Here is a 26,835-nt window from a genome sequence, read left to right on the forward strand (position 1 = left end):
AGATCTTTCTGAGCAATAAATACAAAATGTTATATTCAGGCAATGACAATCAAGGAAAAGAAGGAGTAGCCATAGTATTCAACACAAAATACGAGGCTAATCTTCTTGAATGGCAGTCAGTCTCAAGTAGAGTAATGTGGGCAAATATGAGAATGGGGAACTGGACAATGAGACTTATTTGTGCCTATGGTCCCAAAGAAGGTTCTACTAAGGTAGAAGTGGAGGAATTTTTTGAGGCTTTAGAAAAAGCAACTGACACAATGAAAAAGGAAAAGTTGGTCCTTGTTGGGGATCTAAATAGCAGAGTAGGAAATGATTGTGAGTCATACAAAAATATTTTGGGAAAATTTGGAGAAAAGAGCAAAGCTAATAATAATGGCAAATATCTGTTGGATTTCTGCTCAGGACATGGACTACTTATTACTAACACCATGTTCCATAAAAATGTGCACAAATTCACATGGAGAGAAGAGGCTAGGAATAAGGAAAGTCTCATTGACTATGTTATTGTTGATAGTGATGTTTTCTCCCTGGTGCAGGACACCAGAGTGTACAGAGGATTTGAAATTGGAAGTGATCACTATTTAGTCTTGAGCAGGATAAAATTGAATTTCATATTGAAAAGAATAACATGTAAGAAAGTTTTAAAGCGAATAAAAGTTGAGCAGCTCTCAGATGTGAACTGTAGACTAAAATACAGAAAGATTATTGAAAAGAAAATGAAAGAGTTTGAGAACAGGAATCAAACCTTGGAGATTCAGTGGCAAACTTTGAAGAAAACATTGATTGATTCTGCCAGAGAGGCATGTGGTGAGGTGGTGCGCAAGGATAAAAAAAATCAGAACTCCCTGGTGGACACAGGAAGTTAAAGAGGCAGTGAAGGAAAAGAGGAAAGCATATCAACAGTTCCTGGCAAATAAGTCAACTTTTACTCTTACAGAATACAGAGACAAATGTAAGAAAGCTAAACAGTGTGTAAAACTAGCTAAACAAAAGTCATGGGAGGACTTTGGCAAGAATATAGAAAATAAATATCAAGAAGGTGGGAAAATATTCTGGAAGTTGTTGAAGAAGCATAGGAATGGAGGAAAGAGTGCAGTAAAAGGAGATGATAAAGGTGACATGAAAACAGGAGAAAAAGATATCCTTGAAGTATGGAGTAATTACTTTGAAAAACTGCTAAATGAAACAAGCAGCGATGACAGCACAGTGATAAAAAACACTGACTAGGCATGCAGTCAGGAATACATATCCATACTTGAAGTATGGATATGTATGGATATCCATACTTCAAGTATGGATATGTATTCATACTTGAAGTAGAAAAAGCCATCAAAGGCTTGAAATGTGGAAAGGCAGCAGGAGTAGATGATATTCGACCAGAAATGCTGAAGTATGGTGGTATAAAAGTGTTACAGTGGCTGCACTGCATTGTTCAGAAAGCCTGGACAGAGGGACGAATCCCCGATGATTGGAGTAGAGCTCTAATAGTACCAATATATAAAAAGGGAAATAAAACTGAAAGTGAGAATTACAGAGGTATTTCCCTACTGAGTGTTCCTGGCAAGATCTATGCAAGTATACTTGAGAAATGGTTGAGAAGAATTGTGGAAGAAAAGCTTGGTGAAGAACAAGCTGGATTCAGGCCAAATAGAGGCTGTCAGGATCAGATCTTCACTTTACGACAAATAGTTGAGAAAGCATGGGAATATAACAAAGATCTGAATTTAAGTTTTGTCGATTTGGAAAAGGCATATGACAAGGTGCCAAGAGAGAAGCTATTCAATACGCTGCAGTTATATGGTATCAATGGGGCATTATATCAAGCAATACTTAGTCTTTATTTGAGTTGTAAGTCAGCAGTTAGAATTGAAGGAAGTACAGGAAGATGGTTTAATGTTAAATCTGGTGTGAGACAAGGATGTACATTATCCCTTCTGTTATTCATTATCTATATGAATCACATTATGAAGGAAAGTGGTATTAAACCTGATATCAAAATTGGAGATGTTAATGTCAGCTCTTTGCTTTATGCGGATGATGTTATACTTCTAAATAATTCTGCTACAAGTCTGCAAGATTCTCTGACTAAATTGAATAGCTGTTATAATAGATATGGTATGAAGGTCAGCAATAAAAAGACAAAGATAATGAAAATAGGCAGAATCATTGAAAATGTCAACTGTGTTGTGAATGGGGAACATGTGGAACAAGTAAAACATTTCAGCTACTTAGTCACGATTTTTACTGAAGATGGTAAATTAAATATAGAAATAGACAACAGAATCAGCAAAGCTGGTATGTTGGGAAGTCAATTGAATAAATTCATATGGAATAAGAGAGAAATTAGTCGGAACACTAAATTAGCTGTATACAAGACAGTGTTCAAACCTGTTTTAACTTATGGATCTGAGAGCTGGGTCAGAAGTAAAAAACTTGACCAAAGACTAGAGACTGCAGATATGAGAGTCCTGAGAAAGATTATAGGCGTGAACAGATGGCATCAATGGCAATATCATATTAAAAACGAGGATATTAGGAAAGAACTTGACATTGTCAGCATCCAGGAATGCGTTTGTAGAGCTAATCTCGGGTGGTATGGTCACTTAAATAGAATGGGAGAGGAAAGATTAGCAAAACAAGTGTTCTCTGCCAGGTTGGCAGGAAAATGACCCAGAGGAAGACCAAGATATAGGTGGATTGATACGGTACAAAGTGCCTTAGATGATAGAAATATAAGATCTGATAATGTTGGAGTCTTTACAAGTAACAGACTGATTTGGAGGAAAATTGTAGATAGGAAGTTAGTAATGATGTAATTTTTTCATGTAGTACTGTCATATCCTGTACACCCCTTGAGGGTACATGGCAGGAATTTGATGATGATGATGATATAATATCATATCATATCACACGTGTTAAATTGTGAATGAAACTATGTTGTGTAATTTATTTTTTTTCATTCACATTTAACATTGCTTATTATATATTAATCATGATTTGTATAAAAATTATTTATTATTCCTTAATTAAGTATTACTATTTTATTATTTATTCTAAACTTAACCTACTATTAATTTATTAGGCAATAATATGTGTAGAATTTATAATAACTGAAATATGCATATGATGTAACGAAAAGTATTATTATAAATAATTGTATACGTAATGAAAGAGCTGATTATGTAGGTCAAATATTCTGTTTATTCTTATTTGTGAAATTTTAATGTTATGTAATCAGTTATGTAAGAGTAGAGCGTTGTATTACTTTAGCGAAATGTTTACGTTCATGCGTTGTCATGGAGACGCATGAAATAAACAAGCACGAGTCGAAGAGTGGTGACCTTGGAACCAGAAAGGAGAAAGGGAGGCAATAAGATTTTTAATTAGAAAGGAAAGAGGAAGTTTTTGCGGAGCGGGAAGGAAGGTAGGATACAAGCAAAGGAAGTGGAAGAAAATTATAAGTTCTCTAGGGCAGAAATTCATGAGAATAGTGTTTAGAAGTGAGCCAAAACATAGTGAATCATATACTTAGCTGCAAGTGAAGTCAGCTGTGTTGTAAAAGGAAGATTAATGCTGTAACCGGATAAAGAACTGGACATTCAATGCAAAATTCTGATTAGTTCCAGTTAGTCTAGGATTACGTCTTAATTCTATGTTGCCCTGAGAAGAATCATATTGAGATTAACTAGTTCGAGAAAAGTAAACAAGGAAGGATATCAGTGCCTTGTTGATGTGTTTTTTCTAGAGTAGTGAAGCGCGATTAACAGTAGTTCAGTTAGATCGTTGGAGAATTTTTATTAATGTGTTCCGCTAACGTAAATAAGTTAATTCATAAGTGTGCTCACAATTAATTGATGTACTGAAGATTGTATCTGGTAAGAGTAGTCATACTTGTTTGTTCTAACATTAACATATCTTCGAAGTTCAAAGTCCGAAATAAGATTGTTTGGAATATTGTCTACCTTGATTAGTGCTTCCTGTGAATTTAAACATTAAGTACAGCTGATAGATATGTGGAGACTGATTAAATAAGAAGTTTCGTTTTATTAACTTGAGTTAAGAAAGCTTGTGATTTTGAAACTGTGAATTGTATGTGAAAGTTTAGAACATTGAATTGGCATGAGTGACTTAGCAAGATGTATTAAGTTGATTGTATTGTTTCATTTTAAAGCAGAATTCTTGTATTTGTTATATATATCATATATTAAATGTTTTATTTTGTTAATCTAAATATTGTGTTTGCCTGAATTCCTTTTTATTGCACCGTTCATAAATATTCAAATCTTGCAGGAACCCCAAGTAGAATAGTAAATAATTCGGCCTAAATAAATGAGGAGACTGCTAACTTAATTAAGAATTGATCCTACTATTTTATATAGACTAATCTGGAAATAGGGTGGCGCAGTATAATTATAAATTTCCCTACTTTTGGATCGGTGATCAATTTGCAATTAGTTGTTTTATTTATAAGAGTGACTCGAACCAAGATGGCGGATTTAGAACATAACATGAAAATAGAACGTCACGACACACTCACACACACACACACACACATATATATAAAATAATCCTTCAAACCTGTGGCAACCATTTCAGTGGTTAACTGATTGTTGTATTTACCTCATATTCTTGTCTCTTTGAATTGCTTGCTTGTTTCACGTATTGATATGGAACAAACAAGCTATTTACTATTAATTTCAATAAGAAATATTTGTGCTGTGTGCATTAAAGTTATTCACTTTGTTTAACATATTTTCCTCTCTTGTTCAGTGTTTGTCTGTCAGGTATATGTGCAATATTGGTTTCCATTGATGAAACAATATTTTCTCTCCAAGAACTGAATTTCTTTTCTGTTGCTTTTGACAGATCTTGGGCATTTACATATTCTTTTCTGACAGAATAACTAATTCTAGCAGTGCTACTCACTATAGACTAACCATGAATGTATTGAAACTAGCAACTTGTTATTACAGTTAAGAAAAAACGTAACACTCTTAAAAAGAAAAAAACACTGAAGATTTTACTTGCTTATTTTGTCAGTGTGTGATATTGTACAGTCCAAATGTATCTTTGCCTCTTCTAGTCAAATAGAGTGTATAAGAGCAGTATATGACCCAAATAAAACAATGCAAAAGGTTTATTTCTTGTTAACTGAATGTGTCCTTTTATTGTAATTAAATTAAATTTACCATGAAAGTCGGTTTTCATACCACTACATAAGAAGGGAGATATGAAACGATTGCAAAAACTATTAGTTTAATATCTAATGACAATAAAATTTATTAAAGATCATTCTAAATAGGATTGAGGTCACAGCAGAGGCAGAGATTTAGGAAGGGTAAAGGTACCATAGATTAGATCCTTTGTCTTAGACAGATCATGGAAAAGTAAAAAGAATTTAGACTTCCTATGGTAACGTGTTTCATAGACAACTCTAAAGCTTTTGACTGTGGGAAGTAATGAAAAGAATGGGTTTTCCTCAACATACTATTGGGCTGATAGCTAACTTGTACATGGAGTAAGAAGCCATGGTAAGAACAGGTGTTGGATTAACTGATTGGCTTCAGGTTGGAAAGGGAGTTGGACAAGAATGTCTACACTCTCCAATGCTACATGCATGATGTCCTCTCAGGCATAGATACTAAACAAGCTCGACAGGAATTAATTGTAGTAGATTGATCAGTAATCTGAAGTATGCTGATGATACAGTACTCCTCTGTAATGACAAGGAAGAACTAGAACAAATCCTTGACAAAGTTAATGATATCAGTAAGAACAGAGGACTACATCTCAATCCTAGCAAGACAAAGATTATGGTTCTCAAAGGAAATGCAGACAGGGAAGCTCCTGAGAAACAAGTGTACCTTAAAGGAGAAAAAATTGAGGAAGTCAGCTATTTCATGTACCTGTAATCACATTAGTAATGTGAAGAATTGCTGTTCAGAAGATGTCAGTGGAAGATTAGGAATGGCTAAACAACAGTCACAGACTTGTCTAAAATCTGGAGGATGGATCTATCACCATGGGAACAAAGTTGAAGATTTTGGCTGCAGCCGTTTTTCCAACAACAACTTATGAATGTGAGACTTGGAATCTAAAGAAGTCTAATAAGAAAAAGATAGCTGCTTTTGAGATGTGGCATTACAGAAGGTTGTTGAGGATATCATATATTCAGATGGATGGGTGTAGAACTCAGTAGAACTTTAAGATTCCTAAGATTCCTTGAGGATATTGACAGAAAGAAAGTTGAAATACTTTGGATACATTGAAAGCATGGAAGGAGGAATTTGACAAATTTCTCTCTTATTCCAGCTTATTATTATGTAACACTCAAGGGAGTACAAAGACTCATGGAGGGGAGGGCACCTACTCTACACCAATCAATTCATCATATACAATAAACTGTAACTACATCAACAGCATCTACCTCCCATCACCACCACTAGTATTTTCACAGACAATCACAAACATCCATGCCCATGGTGGAATTTGAACCCGCAGCCTTTTGGTTGGAGAGCGGATACACTGACCATTCGGCCAACCAGGCCGGAAATTATGCTATTTCTGTTGTCTATTTCCACATTCAGCTTGCCATCTCCATTAAACATTGTTTGTAAATTGCTTAAGGGTCAAAGCTGTATAACTAACTGAGAGGAGACCTCCACATAGCCTTTAAAGGAATGCAGAGAACCGATCAGGACTTCTGACCTAATGTCCAATCCTCACCTTCTCATGGTGCACACTGTTGGGTATCTACTTTGATACTGAACGAACGAGGATGGGCTGGCAATTTGGGATTTAGCCGACCAAATTGTATTCTTATTGGTTAAACCAAAATAAAAAATGATGGTACAACATGACAAAATTTCATGCCGGCTGGGGCGTCGCCCAGTTAAACAAGGCCCCCGTTGTTTTCGCCAGGGAACCAGGGTGAACAGCGAAAAGTCAGCTACTGGAACAAATCTGAAAACAAACCCCAACTCAACATCACCAGAGTTAAAGATCAGTACTATCAACGTAAGAAGCCTGAATGGCAAAGAAATGGAGCTAGCTGAGGAATTAGATAAGTACCAGATCAACATAATAGGGGTGACTGAAACAAAAAAGACAAAAACTGGTGAGATCTTTCTGAGCAATAAATACAAAATGTTATATTCAGGCAATGACAATCAAGGAAAAGGAGTAGCAGCCATAGTATTCAACACTAAATACGAGGCTTCTTGAATGCAGGCAATTTCAAGTAGAGTGATGTGGGCAAATATCAGAATGGGGAACTGGACAATGAGACTTATTTGTGCCTATGAGGCTTTAGAAAAAACCAACTGATACAATGAAAAATGAAAAGTTGGTCCTTGTTGGAAATCTAAATAGCAGAATAGGAAATGATTGTCACACATACATAATTTTTTTTTGAAAATTTGGAGAAAAGAGCAAAGCTAATATTAATGACAAATACTTGTTGGATTTCTGCTCAGGACATGGACTACTTATTACTAACACTGTGTTCCAACATAAAAATGTGCACAAATTCATATGGAGAGAAGATGCAAGAAATAAGAAAAGTCTCATTGACTATGTTATTGTTGATAATGATGTTTTCTATCTGAAGTCCATTAGAGTGTACAGAGGATTTGAAATTGGGAGTGATCACCATTTAGTCTTGAGCAGGATAAAATTGAATTTCATATTGAAAAGAAGAATATGTAAGAAAGTTTTAAAGTGAATAAAAGTTGAGTAGCTCTCAAATGTGAACTGTAGACTGAAATATACAAACATTATTCAAGAAAAAATGAAAGATTTTGAGAACAGGAATCAAACCATGGAGATTCATTGGCAAACTCTGAAGAAAACATTGATTGATTCAGAGAGAGAGAGAGAGGCATGTGTTGAGGTTGTCTGCAAGGATAGAAAAATCAGAACTCTATGGTGCACACAGGAAGTTAAAGAAGCAGTGAAGGAAAGAAGAAAGCATATCAAAAGTTCCTGGCAAATAAGTCTGCTTGTGCTCTTAGAGAATACAGAGACAAATGTAAGAAAGCTAAACACTTTGTAAAACTAGCTAAACAAAAGTCATGTGAAGACTTGGGTAAGAACATAGAAAATAAATATCAAGAAGGTGGCAAGATATTCTGGAGGTTGTTGAAGAAGCTCAGAAATGGAAGAAAGAGTGCTGTAAATGGCATTAAAGATGATAAAGGTGACATGAAAACTGGAGAAAAAGATATTTCTGAAGTATGGAGTAATTACTTTGAAAAATTGCTAAATGAAACAAGCAGTGATAACACAGTGGTAAAAAACACTAAACAGGCATACAGTTAGGAATACATAATCCATACTTGAATAGAAAAAGCCATCAAAGGCTTGAAATCTGGAAAGGCAGCAGGAGTAGTTGATATTCGACCAGAAATGCTGAAGTATGGTGGTATAAAAGTCTTACAATGGCTGCACTGCATAATTCAGAAGGCCTGGACAGAGGGATGAATTCCTGATGATCGGAGTAGAGCTTTCATAGTACCCATATATAAAAATGGAAATAAAACTGAATATAATAATTACAGAAGTATTTCTCTACTGAGTGTTTCTGGTAAGATTTATTCAAGTATACTTGAGAAACGGTTGAGAAGGATTGTGAATGAGAAGCTTGGTGAAGAACAAGTTGGATTCATGCGAAATAGAGGCTGTCAGGATCAAATTTTCACTTTACAACAGATAGTTGAGAAATCATGGGAATATAACAAATATCTATATTTAAGTTTTTAGATCTGGGAAAAGCATATGACAAGATGCCAGGAGAGAAGCTATTTAAAACACTACAGTTGTATGGTGTTAGTGGGGCATAATATCAAGCAATACTTAGTGTTTATTTGAGTTGTAAGTCAGCAGTTAGAATTGAAGGAAGTACAGGAAGATGATGGAAATTTTTTCACTTGGCTATGCTACCAATTAAATATTTGGTTTAATCCTTTATCCAAGTGTAAGCAAAGTTTGCACCTGAAATATTTTCAGGACTGGGGAAACTCATGGTAAAGGTGGTATAAGTTCTGATCACTTGCCTTAGTATCTCCCTAATGCAAAGCACATCTCCTTATGGACATGTATGATGCTATGCATTAAGGGAAGGGCCACTACCCAGACTGGTTTCGACCTTTATTGAAGATTCGTCAGTGGGAGCTAGACCCAGAGGTGGTGATTCTAACGTGGAACTAAGATTGATATGACTTTTGCATTACTTCCACCTTAGTATCACCACCTCTGGGTCTAGCTCCCAATAATGAGACCTCAATTGGGAGCTAGACCCAGAATGAAACCGGTCTGAGTAGTGGCCCTTCCCATAATACATAACATTATACATGTCCGCAAGGAGATGTGCTTTGCATTTCAGAACTTATACCACCTTTACCACGAGTTGCCTTAGTCCTGAAAATATTTCAGGCGCAAACTTTGCTTACACTTGGATAAAGGATTAAACCAAATATGTAATTGGTACAGGAAAATGTTTCAATCTTAAATCAGGTGTCAGACAAGGATGTACATTATTCCATCTGTTATTCATTATCTATATGGATTACATTATGAAGGAAAGTGGTGGTAGTAAATCTGATATCAAAATTGGAAATGTTAGTGTCAGCTCTTTGCTTTATGTTGATGATGTTATATTGAAGTATGGTGCTATAAAAGTCTTACAGTGGCTGCACTACATAATTCAGAAGGCTTGGACAGATGGACAAATTCCCGATGATCGGAGTAGAGCTTTCATAGTACCCATATATAGAAAAGGAAATAAAACTGAATATGATAATTACAGAAGTATTTCTCTACTGAGTGTTCCTGGTAAGATTTATGCAGGTATACTTGAGAAACGGTTGAGAAGGATTGTGGAAGAGAAGCTTGGTGAAGAACAAGCTGGATTCTAAATAAATCTGCTACAAGTCTGCAAGATTCCCTAACTAAATTGAATTTCTGTTATAATAGATATGGTATGAAGGTCAGTAATAACAAGACAAAGACAATGAAAGGCAGAAGCATTGAAAATATCAACTGATTGTGAATGGAGAACCTATTGAACAAGTAAAATATTTCAGCTACTTAGGCACTGGAAATAGACAACAGGATCAAAAGATATATTTCGGTGATTACACCACATTTTTTATTATTCCGTTATACAAAATACTGAAATAATAGTTCCCGACAAGTTTCGTAAATCACAGGATTTACATCTTCAGGCGTTAATAGTATAACTTAAAGTTTAAACAAGAGAATTAATAAATACAAATCATAACCGTCTGGCTATTCATAAACTCAAATAACAGAATGCAGATAAAAAACGTTATTGATGTTGAACAATACTGGACGATGTCACGTGTTCTTGTTCTCGTTCATACAGTCCAAGCTCAGATTGAGGTAGATTTTTTATTAGAGCTGACCACACTTGAGGAGAATTAAACCTTAATTTTTATTGCATTGGGTTGAGTTTTTCAGCATATTAGCAGCTTCTTTAAATTTTCTTATATAACTGTTGTTTTCTATGTACGACATCGTCGTTTTTTGTCAGAGTACATCATGCCCAGTGGAAGTGGTATGGAAAGCAAGACCCGTTTTTTGTTCTCTTTTGTATTGTACGTCTTTTTGGTGTTCAGCCATGCGTATTTCTCCAGATCTTCCTGTCTGTCCTACATAGCAAATCCCGCAAGAGCAATGGATTTTGTAGACTCCTGTTTTTTTAAGAGGATGATGAGGTGGTTTTGGTGGATGTAGGAATCTTGAGATTTTTTCCATAGGAAGGAAGACTACTTTTATGTTGTGTTTGTTCATTAATTTGGCTAGCTTATCTGTAACATTTTTGATATAAGGAAGCGAGATTGCGTTTTTGTAATCCTGTTTTATTGTGTTGTTAGTTGGAGGCATTTTAAGGATTCTCTTGGTGGTTTTTGTTTCATAACCATTCTCTTGGAATGGTTATGAAACAAAAATGGTCAGTTTATGAATTAAATAAAATCAACAATACAATTTAAAAATTTCACAAAATAAAACAAAAGTTGTGGCATTTAAAGATCAAGATCTTGTTAGATCAAAAATAGTCATAGAAAATAAAATGACACAACAGATGACAGTTTAACTATTTAGGCTACGTAATAACATATCTAAAAGATAAAGATATAAATGAAAAAATAAAGAAATTTCAGAAAATCCTGTTGACAATTAAAAGGACACTGAATATATATATATATATAAACAAGACGAGAGACTCATCTAAAATTTTATAAAGTAATAGTCACTCCTATGCTATATATGGCTCAGAAAATGGACTGTTTAAAAGAAAGGTGAAAATAAAATACAAGCTGCAGAAATGAGATTTTGAAGAGCAGTTAAAGGATGCACAAAATTAGACCATATAAAAAATGAAGACATTAAAAGAGCATCTGTTTAGGATGAAAAGAGATTGGCTACCGAGTGAGATGGATAAATATAGACCAAAGGGAAAGAGAGAGAAGAAGAAAACCAGCTACAAGATGGAAAGACCAGTGAAGCCAGAGCAGGCAAATGCCTAATCCTTGAAGAAAAGAAGAAGAATATCAGATTAATATTTAGATTCTGTATGCATAATAATAAAATAATGTCAACCGTTATCATCAGAAGCATCATAATGTGATAGCAGCTTCATGTTGATCATGACGAGTTCTGCAGTTCTGAGATTGTGGTATTTAAATATAATCAGAATAATGATCCCATTACAGGTATAATTATGAAGTGAAAAAAAAAATTACATCCTGCAAAAATAAACAATACACTATTTTAAAGGATTTTTCACATGATTTCAAAAATGGTTTATTAATATATTTGGTTCACCTATACAAAGTTATATGAAGCTGACCATAATAACTTTCTGTGGATAGGCCATAGAAAGTTACCGTGTCTGGTGTATGAATTAACTATACACAAAATGATAGCAATCATTTTTTTATCATCATCACCAATTCCTTATTTCTGCTACCATCATTATCACCACTAAGTTGGTTGTTAACTAAATTAATCTTTATGATGTATTTTTTTCCTTTTTGCACAGAGGTTAATAACTATTATTTTTTATATATTAAAATGTATGTATGCATGCATGTATGTATTTATCTACTTCATTAAATTTAATCAGCATCTATCTGTTTATGTTTTGGCAGAAAATGAATGTAGGTTTTGCCAGCGAGGTTCTTGTGATGGGATTTAACAATACTGGAGAACCAGGCTATTCACTTTATATTCCTTCTGAGGTATGATGTAAATATATAATAGAATTTTATTAATGCAAAATTTGAAAGGGTAGGGAGTATAGTTTTTTAGTTTTTAATAACAAGGATTTTAAGAATCAAAATAAAACTGCCTGAAATTCACACACACACACACACACATATATATATGTTGCTAAATAATGGCTGAGAGATCAGATTGCTTATCTACTTCTCACAGGAATGTGAAACTGAAATTTTCTTTAAGTCTCTAAATAGTCAAGAACACTTCTCCAGACATCTCCAAATTCATTCATGCATAATCCATTAGAAATACATAAATCCTTTTGCCCATCAAATTAACTTCCTCCTGAACAACTTACATATTCACTATTTTGCAGTAATGCTCTTTGTCAATTTTTTACTTAAATATTGATGGTAAAATCTCAGTTCACAGACATCTACTTGCTTGTGTCATCCATCATTAGACAAATCCATGGAAAAGTTCGGGGAATATTGAGTGGTTGTTCTTGACATTTTTAAGACATTTCATCATATTTGACAAAAAAAGACTATTAAATAAGCTGGGCCAAATAATTGAACTTTTCTTATTTCGCTACCTGGTTTTCCTGCTTTCTCACGTTTTAGTTGCACATTATGTTTGGTAGTTGGTGGATTTGCAACTAATGCTGTATGGTTCCACAAGGCCTTGCTGTTTTGTTTTTTGTCTTTATTTATATATATATATATATATATATATATATATATCAATGACCTTCTTAACCAACTGCAAATCTATTCCATGCATTTGCTGATGACATTACTGCACCTCTCTTTCTTACTTGAAAAAACCTTGCAGTACACAGTCACCAAAACTTTCAGAATATTATCAACTTCTACAATCCTAAATTCTGATCTCAAAACCATTCTTCAGTGGAGTTCTGAAAACCTTGTTAATTCATTGCAAAACTCAATCCTGTCTTATTTTTTGCAAAAAAAGAAGATTCTTTTCTTGGGATAACTCTCACCTCTAGTCTTTCTTGGCATAAACATATTATAAATATTACCTGCTTAGCATCCAAAAAATTTGTTTTTCTCTTTCATTCAAAGCTTTATTTTATTTTGAACTAAAGTTATGGACATGATACAAATGCCAAATCAAACCAAAATTAATATTATTATTATTATGTAACACCTTCAAGGAGTCCAAAAGCTCATCGAGGGAGGGCACTTACTCTACAACTCTCTGTCTCTACTACTTGATCCACCAACTATGGCAAATAGCCACTACCCTTCATTTACACCAGTGGTTCTCAAAGGGTGCGCCCTAGAAGATTTCTGGGTGCGCCCTGTGGTATTCCAGAGAAATATGTGTCCAGATAGAAAAATAATAATAAAAAATAAGGTCCGCGCGGTTAGCCTAGTGGCTATGTGCTTCGCAACCATATGCCTGGGGAAGGAGTGTCCTAGGTTCGATTCCCGTCGGTGATGTGAGGAGCTGAAGGATCTTCCTCAGCCATAGCCAAGTTAGCCAGTCTTGGGCGTGGACAGCAGGGTTTTTTCCCCAGTTTATTCTGGGGTTTTTCATCCCGCAAAGCAGGCAAACTGGCCTTGAGAACTTAACACTACAGGCCATAGGATATACCAGGGCATAGGGCTGACCACCTTATCCTGTAAACGGATTGAGGTCCGATGATCAATGGACCCTCCACACCGCAAGGTAAAAGAGGGTATAAAGAAGATGAGATGAGATAGAAAAATAAATGTAGTTACTCTATTATACCTTTTCATTACGGATATACCGTTCTTTTTGTCAACACATCATTATTATGTTAATTAACAGCGGTTTTTCTTGCAAAGAGAACAAGAATATGGTTTATTCTTGTTGTGTATATTACTTTTTTAAAAGTGTTGGAAGTGGATGTTATGGGCATATTACTTATTTTCAGATAAATACACCCAAATAAAATGGATAGATTTCTCAAAAAGAAGCATGATATTGAAGAATCAGATTCTGAAAGTGAGCAAAAGTTAAGTGCAAGTAAGAAAGCAAAATCGCGGCCTACTCGCAAATATAATGAAAGTTATTTAAGCTTTGGTTTCACTTGGACTGGAAGTGAAGATCATTCTTTGCTGCTATGTTTAGTATGTGGATGTAAAATGGCAAATGAATCATTGCTTCCTAGTAAATTGAGTAAACATTTTAAAACTATACACTCTAATTTACAAGATAAATCTGTAAGTTTTTTCAAGAGATTGTCTGAACAGCAAACAAAAGCGGCAAATTCTTTTAAAAGTATAATGACTGTTTCTGATGAAGCTCAAATCGCTTCTTATCAAGTCTAGTCACTTATTTTGCCTGCATGCAAAAAAATGGTCATGACAATGCTAGGAAATGAAGCAGCAATGAAATTAAGCAAGATTCATCTGTCCAACGATACAGTTCACAGGCGTATTATAGAAATGTCTTCTGATATCGAGAAAAATGTATGCAGTAATAAACTTCAGTATTCAAATTTTGCATTGCAAGTTGATGAGTCAACAGACATTACCAATAAGGCGCAACTCTTAGCATTCATAGTAAGATCAAATATTAAATCAGTTTCTTTTTTGCAAAGAATTAAGTGTGTCTACAAAAGGTGAGGACATTTTTAACATTTTGAATAGCTATCTTGATAAATGGCAGTTAACATGGAAGTTGTGGTAGGCATTTGTACAGATGGAGCCCCTTCCATGGTAAGCTGTGTTAAGGGCCTTACATCTTTAGTAAAAAAAACAAAATGAGAATGTTATCGTAACTCACTGCTTTCTTCATAGGGAGGCCTTGATGGCAAAAACATTGGGAGAAAAATTAAGAGAAGTTTTAGATCAAGTTGTTCAGATGGTAAACTTTATTAAAACAAGACCTGTCAAATCGCATTTATTCGAAAAGCTTTGTATTGATATGGATTCACACCACAGACGGCTGCTTTTACACACTGAGGTGAGGTGGCTGTCATGGGGGAAAGTACTTACCCATGTACATGAGCTACGACAAGAACTTCTTACGTTTTTTGAAGAGATGAAACAATTACATTTTTGTAACCTCCTTCGGTGCGAATTTTGGATTGCCAGGTTACAGTATTTGGCCGATATATTTCAGCAGCTCAATATTTTGAATACTAGCATGCAAGGGAAAGAAGAAGATATTCTCACATCCACTGACAAAATGAAAGCGTTTCAGAGAAAACTACAGATTTGGAAAAGAAAAGCTGTTGAAGTTAATTCGGAAATGTTTCAATTGGTAAGTAACACTTGCATAAATGAAACACTTCCAATAATAGTTGAACATTTAACAAGTTTAGAAGAAAAATTGAGTTCTTATTTTCCATCACTTAACACTGAACAATACGATTGGATTAGAAACCCATTTATGGAAACTTCGAGTGATTTTGGTTTAACATTAACAGAAGAAGAAGAACTGGGCAGCTATATATATCCACTGATCGTGGATTGATGATTAAACATAAGGAATTGTCTCTTGAAGCCTTTTGGATTTCTATAAAAGAAGAATATGTGTCAATATCTAAAAAAGCTTTGAACATTTTACTACAATTTTCAACATCATATTTATGTGAATTAGGATTTTCTACCCTCGCCACAATTAAGTGTAAAAAGAGAGGAACTCTTCAATGTATTGACGAGGAAATGAGAGGCAATCGCTAGGACACATCAGGCTCATGTTTCTCATAAACACAAGAATGAATAAACTTAAGGTATGTTTCATTTGATTTTTTTTTTATTGCATTATTTTTTTGTGTAATATTTGACTTAATTATTATAACGTATTTCTCAGAAATTTGTATATAGTGCGCCTACAATTATTTGTAGGATTTTAAATGCGCCCCGACTTCAAAAAGTTTCAGAACCACTGATTTACACCAATGCCATCTACCGCCCACCATCACTAGTATTTTTTTGTCTGTAAATTGCATGTGTTCTCAAGACTGATTTCTCTGTATGTGGGATGAAAAACCCCATTTCCAGGAGGAAAAATTCCTACTACCTCCATATGAGATCGGCTAACTCGATTGAAAAAAGCCCCATACAAAATCCCTCTCGAATATTATTTTTGCATTCGGGATGCCATTTCTGAGCTCCCTAAAACTCCTTTGCTCTGCACAGATGATAGCAATGAAGTTCATTTATCACCTTGTCTCATCAATTCACTTCTCTCTTCACATAGATTAAGTTTCTGCTGCTTGCATTTTCTACAGATACATTTTCGTGTTCATTCATTGGAATTGGTATTCATAATTCTTCCATTTTCCTGTATTGATATAGGCACAGACAGCTATTCAGCACTCCTTAACAGCTCACCTCTATACTCACAGAACAGATTTTTCTTCATTTAATTTATTTATTCTGTTGCTGTCTTTTAAAGCTATCTCCAATCTTTGTTATTCCTGAAGAATACTGTCTGTCTATGGGTCTTTATATTCAATGTTGACAAGTTTCTTCTATATTATATATATATATATATATATATATATATATATATATTTATTTATCTATACCCTGGTTCCCATAAAATTAAGAAACAGATAAATCATGATAACTTAGAGTGTGTGTGTGTGGGGGGGGGTAAAATATGCAAGTCAGTACATTATGTAAAAAGTGATGCTGAGTTTGTTACCATATACAAATGAGTAGCACTGTTAGTGGTTTATGCAGATGAGCCATTAAATAAAATCAGGCAGAATGTTTTGGACCAGTTTCTATTTCATGTTTGGTGTGAGAAGATGACATTTCGTGATAGCAAAATTCTTGGATATGACTGTAGGACATCATTTAATTGATGAATTTAGTGATACATCATAAGACTAGAAAAAGTCAAGCGGAGATAACCAGATGTTGCATGCGAGTCATTCTGTAGTTCACACAGACTATGTGGAACCAATCCTAACAGTCACAAACAACATCCCAGAGATAAAGTGAAGGAAGGCCACAGGCTACAACTGCAGTGGGTGACTGATATCTCCAATTATCTGCTCACTGAAATAGGAGTGCTATAAATCAGCTACTATCTGACCTTATGTCAGCTATAAAAACATTGATATGTGCTTCTGCTGTCAACAGAAAGCTTCATGAAGGTAGTCTATGCTAGGTGACACACCATGGGAGTCCTTATTGTTTACAGACGAGTCCTGATTTGCTCTACAAAGTGATACTAGGGATGCTCTGATTTGGAGAGAAACAGGGGAATCATCTCTAATATTCATGAAAGACACTTGTGGTGGGATTAGTGTGATGGTTTGGGGAGCATCTTATTGAGTGGACCCATGTGTGCTTCGTAACAGAACCATGAATGCTGTAACTTATAGAGATAAGGTCTCCTGACCCTGTGTTCATTCATATGCAGGTGCACTAGATAAGACATTTATCCTACAAGACATTAATGCTTGTTCTCATTGAGCAAGGCTCAACATTTTCAAGAAGAGATTATTATGCATATGGACTGGCCAGCCAGGTCTCCTGACCTTAATCCTATTGAGCATGTCTGAATACTCTAGGTAGACATGTTGCTGTTTTCAACTGTCCCCCCCCCCATCCCATCTCCTAAACTTTGAAGTAGGAACTTAGGAGAGCTTTGCAGGAGCAATAGTTATTACCAGCTGAGCACTCCTGTACATCATTGTGAGTGCTGTATTGCTGTGAGGGGGGGGGGTGACCATGTTCCTTATGGAGGCATTTTGACCATTGTCTTCATGTACCCATTTGTCATTGAATTAAACTATTTATTTACAATTTATTTTGTTTCTTTCACATTTCATATCATACTGCTTTTCACTGAATTGCATAAAAATTCATCATGCAGTTTTTGAGTTATTGTGATTTTTCTCTTTATTCCTTAATTTATGGAAACTAGTGTGTCCTTTCTTTTAGGGTTACACGGTGATCAACATTCATTTTAAAAATTTTATGGAATTTACAGCTGTGTTAAAAAAAACTTTTTTTATTATCCCGACATTCCGATCTTCACATCAAGATCATCATCTGGAGCGTACATAAATATACAGGACAAGCTGAGTTACATCATTAACTGTAAGCTAGAGAAACAATGATTTGATCACATGCTATTCTACTGGCATGACCTCTGGTGGAAAAAATAATAAATAAATAAAATAAAATAAAAAATAAATTTTTACATCAAGCTAAATTCTATTTTTACAATGACAGGAATAAACATTCTTTTAGATGGTTTTCTTTCAGAAACAATTGGTGTCCTATTTTTAGTATTACAATTCTTATTTTTGATTTACAATACTGGATTTTCTACAGTCCTGTTTATAGTTGTTCTTGGTGAGGAAGGTCGAATATATACCTTCCATATGTTTGGGATTTTTAAACCATCGTTGTTCAGATTGGGGTGGTTTCTGATAATCTCACAGGCTTCCCTGAATTTCCGTTCATATCATGTTCTAGTGTGATGTAGACAGCTGGTGGTTTTCCAGTCAATTCTGTGTAAGGTATTCAGGGCATGATCAGAAAGGCCAGCTTCACCATAATTATTATATTTTATGTGTCGTTTATGTTCTTTTTGTCTAATAGGAATAGTGCATCCTGTTTCTCCTATATATGGTATGTTGCAAGTACAATAAATCCGGTATACCCCAGGGTGAGCTAGTGGAGGGAGTGGGTCTTTGGATGAGTTGAGTAAGCTTTTTAATTTTGCAGGAGGTTTAAAGGTGGCTTTGAGGTTGTACTTTTGTAGTACTCTGTTTATTTTGTCTGATATTCCTTTAATGTAGGGAATGGTTATAGTTTTACTGTAGTCTGGTTTGTCTTTGTTTTTTATTGTGGTTTTGTAGAGAATTTTGTTTATAGTGTTTTGGCTGTATCTGTTTTTTTGTAAGTTATTACTGATAATTTTAAATTCATCTTTCAGTGCCTGTTCACTGGAACAAATCGTCTGAGCTCTGTTTTTTAGCATGTTGATGACACCTAGTTTTTGTGTTGGGTGGTGGTAGAAGTTTATGTGTATTATATTGTCCTGTATGTGTCGGTTTTCGGTAAACAGTGAAGGGAAGACGTGTGACAAGCGTATCTAGAAACGGAAATGTGTTGTGTTTTTCAATTCAGTTGTGAACTGTATGCGTTTGTGTTGTTTGTTTAGGTGGCTAAGGAATGTGTCTAATGTCTGGTGGCCATGGGACCAGATCGCGAAAAAATCAGCAACGTATCTAAGCCAGACTAAGCCTGATATGGATTCCACCATTCTCACTCCATGAATGACCTCCTTACCACCTTACCCACCTGCAGACAGGTGTTATGGAGGGATTTTGAGCATTTCGTGTGGTTGCTGTAGTTATTTCCAGAGCATTTGATTAAATCTGGCATCACAGCCTACTTTCCTAACTGCCATCTTATGTCTCCCTCCTATTCTATGTTGGTAGATTGCTGGTTTCCTCTCTGGTCTGGGCTTGTGAGGATAGTTTAGTCCATTTTAATGTAACCAAAATGGAAGTCACAAGAAAGACCATGCCTCTTTCTCTCCCTCACTTCTGATAATACTCTGCTCACTGACCAAGGTCAGTCTTCTCTTCTTAGTCTGACTTTTGCATCTTGCCTATCATGGTATAAACATACCACATCATAGCCTCCCTCTTCAGCCTCCAGGTGGCTTGGTGTTCTTCTTCATTCTAAACATTACTTTTCTTCCACTCAGCTTCCATCACTTTATAAATCTCAGGTTTGTCCATCCTTGGCCAGGAAGGACAGCAGGCCAGTAACCTCCCTTGCTAGATTATGTCCAGACAAGAGATATTCACTAAATAGATGACTATTCTCTCACTGACTCTGTCTGATCACTTTCCCATGCATCTTTTCTGTGGGTAATTCCATGGATGCGACTCCACTGCACTATTCTGCCACTTCCTCTAATTGTGTCCAAACATGGGCAGCTGCTGGTCAACATCCATGTACCACTCAGCTCTGACTTACTGAATTGATCCTCTTCCTTCATTCCATATGCCCTATTCATTGAAATAGTCTTTCCGATCCTGTTTTCCCCAGCATATACCTCCTGCTGTTTGGGAAACACATTAACGGATTCCTTTCTTCTCTCTAATCACTTGCCCACAAATGCCACTTTTGTGTTATTGGTTTTGAGACATCTTCTGTGGGGTTGATATATGTTAAAAAAAACAAAACTTTCATATGCGTGCATGCTTTCATGGAAGCATTTCATCTGTTACATCTTTGAATACGTTATACATATATACTTTTAGTGGCTGTTTACGCTGGTTTTTCTAATCTTTCCTGAAAAGTCAGGAGTACACACTCCATAGATTAGAAAACATTTGCTTTGAAAAGAAGTTATAAAGAAGTTTTGTTAGTACTTGCAATCTGTAAGTGCATGTTTGCTTAGCATAGTGCCGTGAGACTACAAGGCTTGAGTTACCTCACATAAATCCTCAGTTTGGCTTAATTAGCTAATCTGAAATGAAAGTGGTAGAATTTATCTTCCTGCACAACAAACGTGTGTGAATACACTCATTTGCATGATATACTTGCCGCATGGCCTTAGCTGCTAATTGTAAACAATTTGTTGTCTGGATGCAATGCTGCTTTCCACAGTTACTGTAACTGTTTACTCATTGGCATTTTAAAAGAAGTTGGACTGTTATGAAGCTTTATGAAAAAATTCCAAAAAAATCACATAATATCAGTGCCCTCATTGCTGTGTAAGAAACTTTGATTAATGCCTTGAATATTCTGAAAAACCAATGCCAAAAATTTTACCTATTAATCATCACAGTTAGGTAGAAGTGAGTTCCATGGCTTATTAATATGTTCTTCATTCTTTATTATGAAGTAATTCCATGCAAAACTGAAAAAAACTTTTCTAGATAAATTCAACACTTCACAAGTGTTGCATAACTTGCATTTTACAGATTACTATTTTCTCTTTAACCTCTTTGCCCATACACAAAAGCATCAGCTTACACAGGAAGCATACACATCAGCACGGCACTGTTGATGTGTATGCTTTTTTGCAAACTTTTTTGTGGGGGGGGGGGGGGGGATATGTAAAATTAAGTGATTGTGTAATTTATTTTATAATTAACAATAAATTACACAAGTGACTTCCTGTGTAATTTATTTCTACATCTGGCATCAGATATGATTAAATCATGTTTTCAAGCTGATGCCTTTGTCTTTTTAGTACCAACACATTAACTTATGTAACATTCACAAATTCGTAAACAGAAGAAGATCAGTTTGCTTTTTATAACAGTTTTATAGCATAAATATAGTACTACAAGTATGTGTAAACATTTGTTGATCTACTTGCAGCTTTTATGACTACTTAGCATACTAATGCAACAACTTGTGATTCCTTGACATATAATTAACTTTAGCATTGGTGCTTCCCAGCTTATAATATAAATTGTTTTCTGCTTATTTTATCCTTAACTGGATAAAAAAAAAACTACGATTAGACTCTTTAGGAGCAGTATCTCTCTTTTTCTCAGGAATCTTAGAAGATTATCTAACCCTTATTCCATACTTATATACTACTAACATATAGGTTAATGGCCTTTTGTGGTTAGGATTATCTTTAAAAATTAATTACAGGTATTTAAACTGATTATTTAAATACCTTTGAATAACAAATTTAATTTGAGATATAGTTTATTTATTTAGTTATTTAGTTTAGAATCCAAATTCTGTTGCAGTATGCCCTCCATGTTTATGACAGACTTGTTACTGTGGGTACTGACTTTGGCATTAAGGATGTTGGCTACTATACTCTCCGATTTTTAAGAATTGAAAAATTTATACCATTTTGGGCAGAAGAGTTAGACAGCAATACAACTCCACTTGAAGTTGGCAGAGGATTCAAAGTTAAAATGCAGGTATGCATATGTGAAAAAATTCCTGTAAAACTAATATTATTAGGCAATTTTCTTTTAGTTTATATTTTAATTGTTAACGCTTTGAGCGTTAAGTTAAAAATACATTTTATCTCCACAAAATGTGATCCTCCCCCCTTTTTTTTTTATGTGATAAATGAACCTAGTGGTATTCCAGTTAGTAGATCTACATTTATAGGCCCAAACAAACCTATTTTTTAAGTTACATTACTTCAAAATTTCAATACTCTATTGTAAATTTCAAAACAAGGGAAGCTTTATCATGCTTCCTGCACATGTACCTGGAGTTAATAGTTCATTTTGGTAGTGTTTTTACAAAACACAAAACATCAAGTTGCTTTTCCCTATCTTAGAGATAGAGTAACTGGAAAATGTCTTGAAGTCAAACACAACATCTCGGGAACTGTAGATCTTCTTTCACCTTTAAGTGACTTCCTTGGTTTGTTGGTCTTCAATTGGTTTGTGAATTACCTGCAACCTGAAGGTGACTGACTGTGATTTTTCTCCAGTTTACAACAGAAACAGGTTGTGTGCATTTATTACAGAAATATCAATCAGATGAAAGAAACATCCTAACCACTTCTTTGATTTTCTCACAGTTCCAGAGAAACTCATTTGCATGTCACTTATCTACAAGCCCCATGTTTGCTTTTATAATCAGAACACAAGCTGGTTTTAAAATTTTTTGTCCTTGTCAGTGTTGTCTGTAACCATAAAATCCTTTTTCATAAGGATTTTATGAACTTTTTCATAAGTTCATGACAAACATGAACACATCATGTTTGTCATGCTGTTTTACAGAAAAAAAAATTCATTGTAATTCATTGTCATATGTTCTGTCCACAAACACCTGTTTTTCTTTCATCCAAATATTTGAACATATCTGGACTTCTATGCCAATTATCAATAAATAAATAATGCCCTTTATCTAAATATTGCTCCCTTAGTGTCATTACTGAATTACCAGATATGCCAAAACTAGTTATATTTAGCAGAACCAGTATAAAATAATGTCTAACATATAACCTATCTCACAGTCCCTAAGGCCAAACACTTTTATGCCAAAATTATTTCTCTTTGAAGGAATGAACTGCCTAAAACTCAGTGTACCCTTCCATGCACCATACTTTCATCAGTACACAGATTTCTAAATGGGTAACACACTTCTGGAATTTTTTTTTTTCTTCAACTGATATATCACACTGTTTCAGCTTGTACAATTTCTCTCCCTTATGCTGTTTATTGTTGTTTCAGAAATAGTTGAATTTATCTAGTTGTATAATTTTACAAAAATTGCCATTGACAGGAATAATCTTTCATTTAGTTTTTTTTATGTGCCATTAACATTATCAAAAAAAAAAAAAAAAAGAACAAATATAGAGATTTTCCTGAATTTGCTGGACTTCTCTTTTACCTTGGTGTTTATCATGACAAACTAATGATACTTCTTAGTCTTAGTAGCAATGTTTTTTACAAGTTCATAATCAAAAAAAAAAAAAAAAAAGTTGAAATAATCACTCATTTGACTTCTTACTGATACTGCAGTTATTACTCATGCCACATTACTTACATCAAAATGAAATTGTTTCTCAAAAATATCTTTCTTTACAGGCAAGTTTGTTCCCCCCCTCCTTGTTGTTTTAATTGTTAGAGAACATGCGAACACTATGTTGGTAGAAGTTATTTGAACACCTAGTTGTGGTAAAAAAGTGGTTTAATTACATTTCTAGTACTGAGTGGGACCACCTTTGGCCTGAATGACAGCAACTATCCTTTGGGGCATGCTTTCAACCAATTTCTGATATGGGAATATTCTATTCTTTGCGCAAAGCTATCCCACATTGCTGATGATGGCTGCTGTGGTCTGGAGCGAATTTGGCATTATAATACATCCCAAAGATGCTTGATGGGATTGAGGTCTGGACTCTGAGCTGGCTAGTCCATCACTTCAACTGGACATTCTGAAAAACTTCATGCTTCCACAGTGTCGGAAGCATGAAGTGGTCCAGGTAGCCATCAGATGTCATGGTTTTAGGCACATCCACTAATAGACCAAGCTCCCCATCCAGCTGAAACACTCTCATACCATTACCAAGCCTGCCAGAACCATTCCCTGGGTAATTTCCATATCCAAACATGACAATCAGTGAAACATTTGGAAGCATGATTCGTCGCTCCACAGAAACTTTTTCCAATCATCTATGGTCCAGGAACAGCGTGAAAGACATCAGTCCAAATGTTATTTGACATTGAGTGTGTGGGGGAGGGGAGGAATGTGTGGCTTATATGCAGCAACTCTGTAGACAGTTCTAGTGCTGACAGACATCCCTGCAGCATTTTCCAGGTTGACTACAAGGTCGCCCTAGTTGACCTCGCAGGACTGATGATGTCGATGTTGGTCACTGAGTGTTGGTGGTCTCCCAGTGTTTTCCTGCTGTGGTAGCACCATCAACTTTACATCTACGAATGACATAAGCAGCAGTGGAATTTGGTATACTGAGATAGGTAGTAATGTCACGGCGGAAAGAAAGACCAATGATGTGACAGTGTTAAATTGTGAATGAAGCTATGTTATGTAATTTATTTTTTTTCATTCACATTTAACATTGCTTATTAAATATTAATCATGACTTATATAAAATTATTTATTATTCCTTAATTAGGAATTACTAATTGAATATTTATTCAAAACCTGACCTATTATTATTTTATAAAATATTAAAATGTATAGAATTTTGTATAACCAAATATATATGGTGTAACGTAAAGTGTTATTTTATATTTAACTATACGTAATCAAAAAGTTGAAGAAGTAGCTTAAATATTTTGTTGTTCTTATTTGTAAAATATTTAATGTTATGTAATCACAAATGTAGTAGTAAAAGAGCATACATTACATTAGCGAAATGTTTACGCTTAGTCTGTTGTCATGGAGACGCACGCGTAAACAACCACGAGTGAAGAGAGCGTGGCGTTCGAACGTAAGGTGGGAGTGAAGGTCATAGATAGACATAGAGAGAAAAAGGGTAAAGAGAAAGGAAGAGAGGAGTTATTATTAAGCGAGGGAGGAGAGAGTTTTGCGGAACCAGTAGGAAAGTAACGTACAAGTAAAGAAGTAAAAGAAGATTATAAAATCCTCAGGGCAGAGATTTATGAGTATAGTGTTCGAAAGTGAACCTATAAGTAGTGAAACATGAAGTTTAATGTTATAAGCGAAAACTGCTGTTGTTATGAAGAAAGGTTGATGCCGTAACCAGATAAAAGGAAACTGGACAGTCAATGCGAAAATTCTGATTAGTTCTAGTTAATCTGGATTACGATTAAATTCTATGTTGCCCTAGGAAAAAGTTATATTGGTTACTTGGAGAAGAGTGAACAGGAAAAGATATTAGTACCTAATTACTGTTGTTTGGAATAGTGAAGTGCGACTTACAGTAATACAGTTTAAACTATGGAGAATATTTGTTATGTGTGTTCCGCTAATGTTAATTAAGTTAATTCATAAGTGCTCTCTCAATAATTTGATGTATTGAAGAATTTGTCTGGTAAGAGTAGTTGTATAAGTTTCTCTATTCTAGCATTAACTGTAATATACCTCCGATGCTCAAGGTCTGGGAATATATTTGCTTGGAATATAGCTTACGTAGTTTATTGCCTGCTGTGAATATAAACATTGAGCTGATAGATTTGTGAAGACTGAATAAAATGTGAAATTGTTATATTAACTTGAGATAAGAAGATTTGTGTTTTTTGAGACTGTGAATAGTATATGAAAGTTAGAACATTGAATTAGCATCAGTGACCTAAGAAGATGTGTTAAGTTAATTGTATAGTTCCATTTTAAAATAGAGTTCTTGTATTTGTTGACCATATCATATATTAAATGTTTTATTTTGTTGATCTAAATATTGTGTTTGCCTGAATTCCTTATTATTGCACCGTTCATAAATATTCGAATCTTGCGGGAACCCCAAGTAAAAATGACAATAGATGATTCGGCCTAATGAGATGACTGCTAAACTAATTTAGAATTGATCCTACTATTTATATAGACTAATCTAAGAATAGGGTGGCGCTGTTGCGACGTTCTATTTTCATATTATGTTCTAAATCCGCCATCTTGGTTCAAGTCACTCTTATCAATATAACACTTAATCGCAAATTGATCACCGATCCAAAAATAGGGAAATTTATATTTATACTGCGCCACCCTATCTTAGATTAGTCTATATAAATAGTAAGATCAATCTTTAATTAGCTAGCAGTCTTCTCATTTACTCTGGCCGAATTAACTATTATTCTATTTGGGGCACCCGCTAGATTCGAATTTTTTATGAACGGTGCAATAATAAGGAATTCAGGCAAACACAATATTTAGATTAACAAAATAAAACATTTAATATATAATATATAACAAGTACAATAATTCTACTTTTAAATGAAACAATACAATAAACTCAATACAACTCGCTAAGTCTCTCATTCCAGTTCGATGTTCTAAATTCTCAAAAACAATTTGCAACTTCAAAAACACATATTTTCTTAACTCAGATTAAAATAACAAACTTCACAATCAGTCAGTCTCTACAAATCTGTCAGTTCAATGCTTAAGTTTACAGCAGGCACTAATCTAGGTAGACAATATTCCAAGCAAGCTTATTCCGGACTTTGAGCATCGGAGATCTATTACAGTT

The 26,835-nt window shown here is 34.7% G+C and overlaps 1 protein-coding gene across 5 annotated transcripts in view; it reads left to right on the plus strand.

The window, feature by feature from the left end:
- LOC150103490 (pyruvate dehydrogenase phosphatase regulatory subunit, mitochondrial-like) overlaps positions 1-26,835 on the plus strand; it is a 184,204-nt gene that overhangs the window by 146,366 nt on the left and 11,003 nt on the right. For all 5 annotated transcript variants that reach the window (XM_090397506.1, XM_090397508.1, XM_090397509.1 and 2 more), the window contains exons 16-17: positions 12,177-12,266; positions 21,944-22,123. In XM_090397506.1, the coding sequence (XP_090253632.1) occupies positions 12,177-12,266; positions 21,944-22,123 (270 nt within the window). The remainder of the gene's footprint in view (positions 1-12,176; positions 12,267-21,943; positions 22,124-26,835) is intronic.

Source organism: Typopeltis vanoorti, chromosome 9 (assembly GCF_054136105.1).
Source record: "Typopeltis vanoorti isolate ZY-2024b chromosome 9, IOZ_Tvanoo_1.0, whole genome shotgun sequence".
Classification (NCBI taxonomy): Eukaryota; Metazoa; Arthropoda; class Arachnida; order Uropygi; family Thelyphonidae; genus Typopeltis; species Typopeltis vanoorti.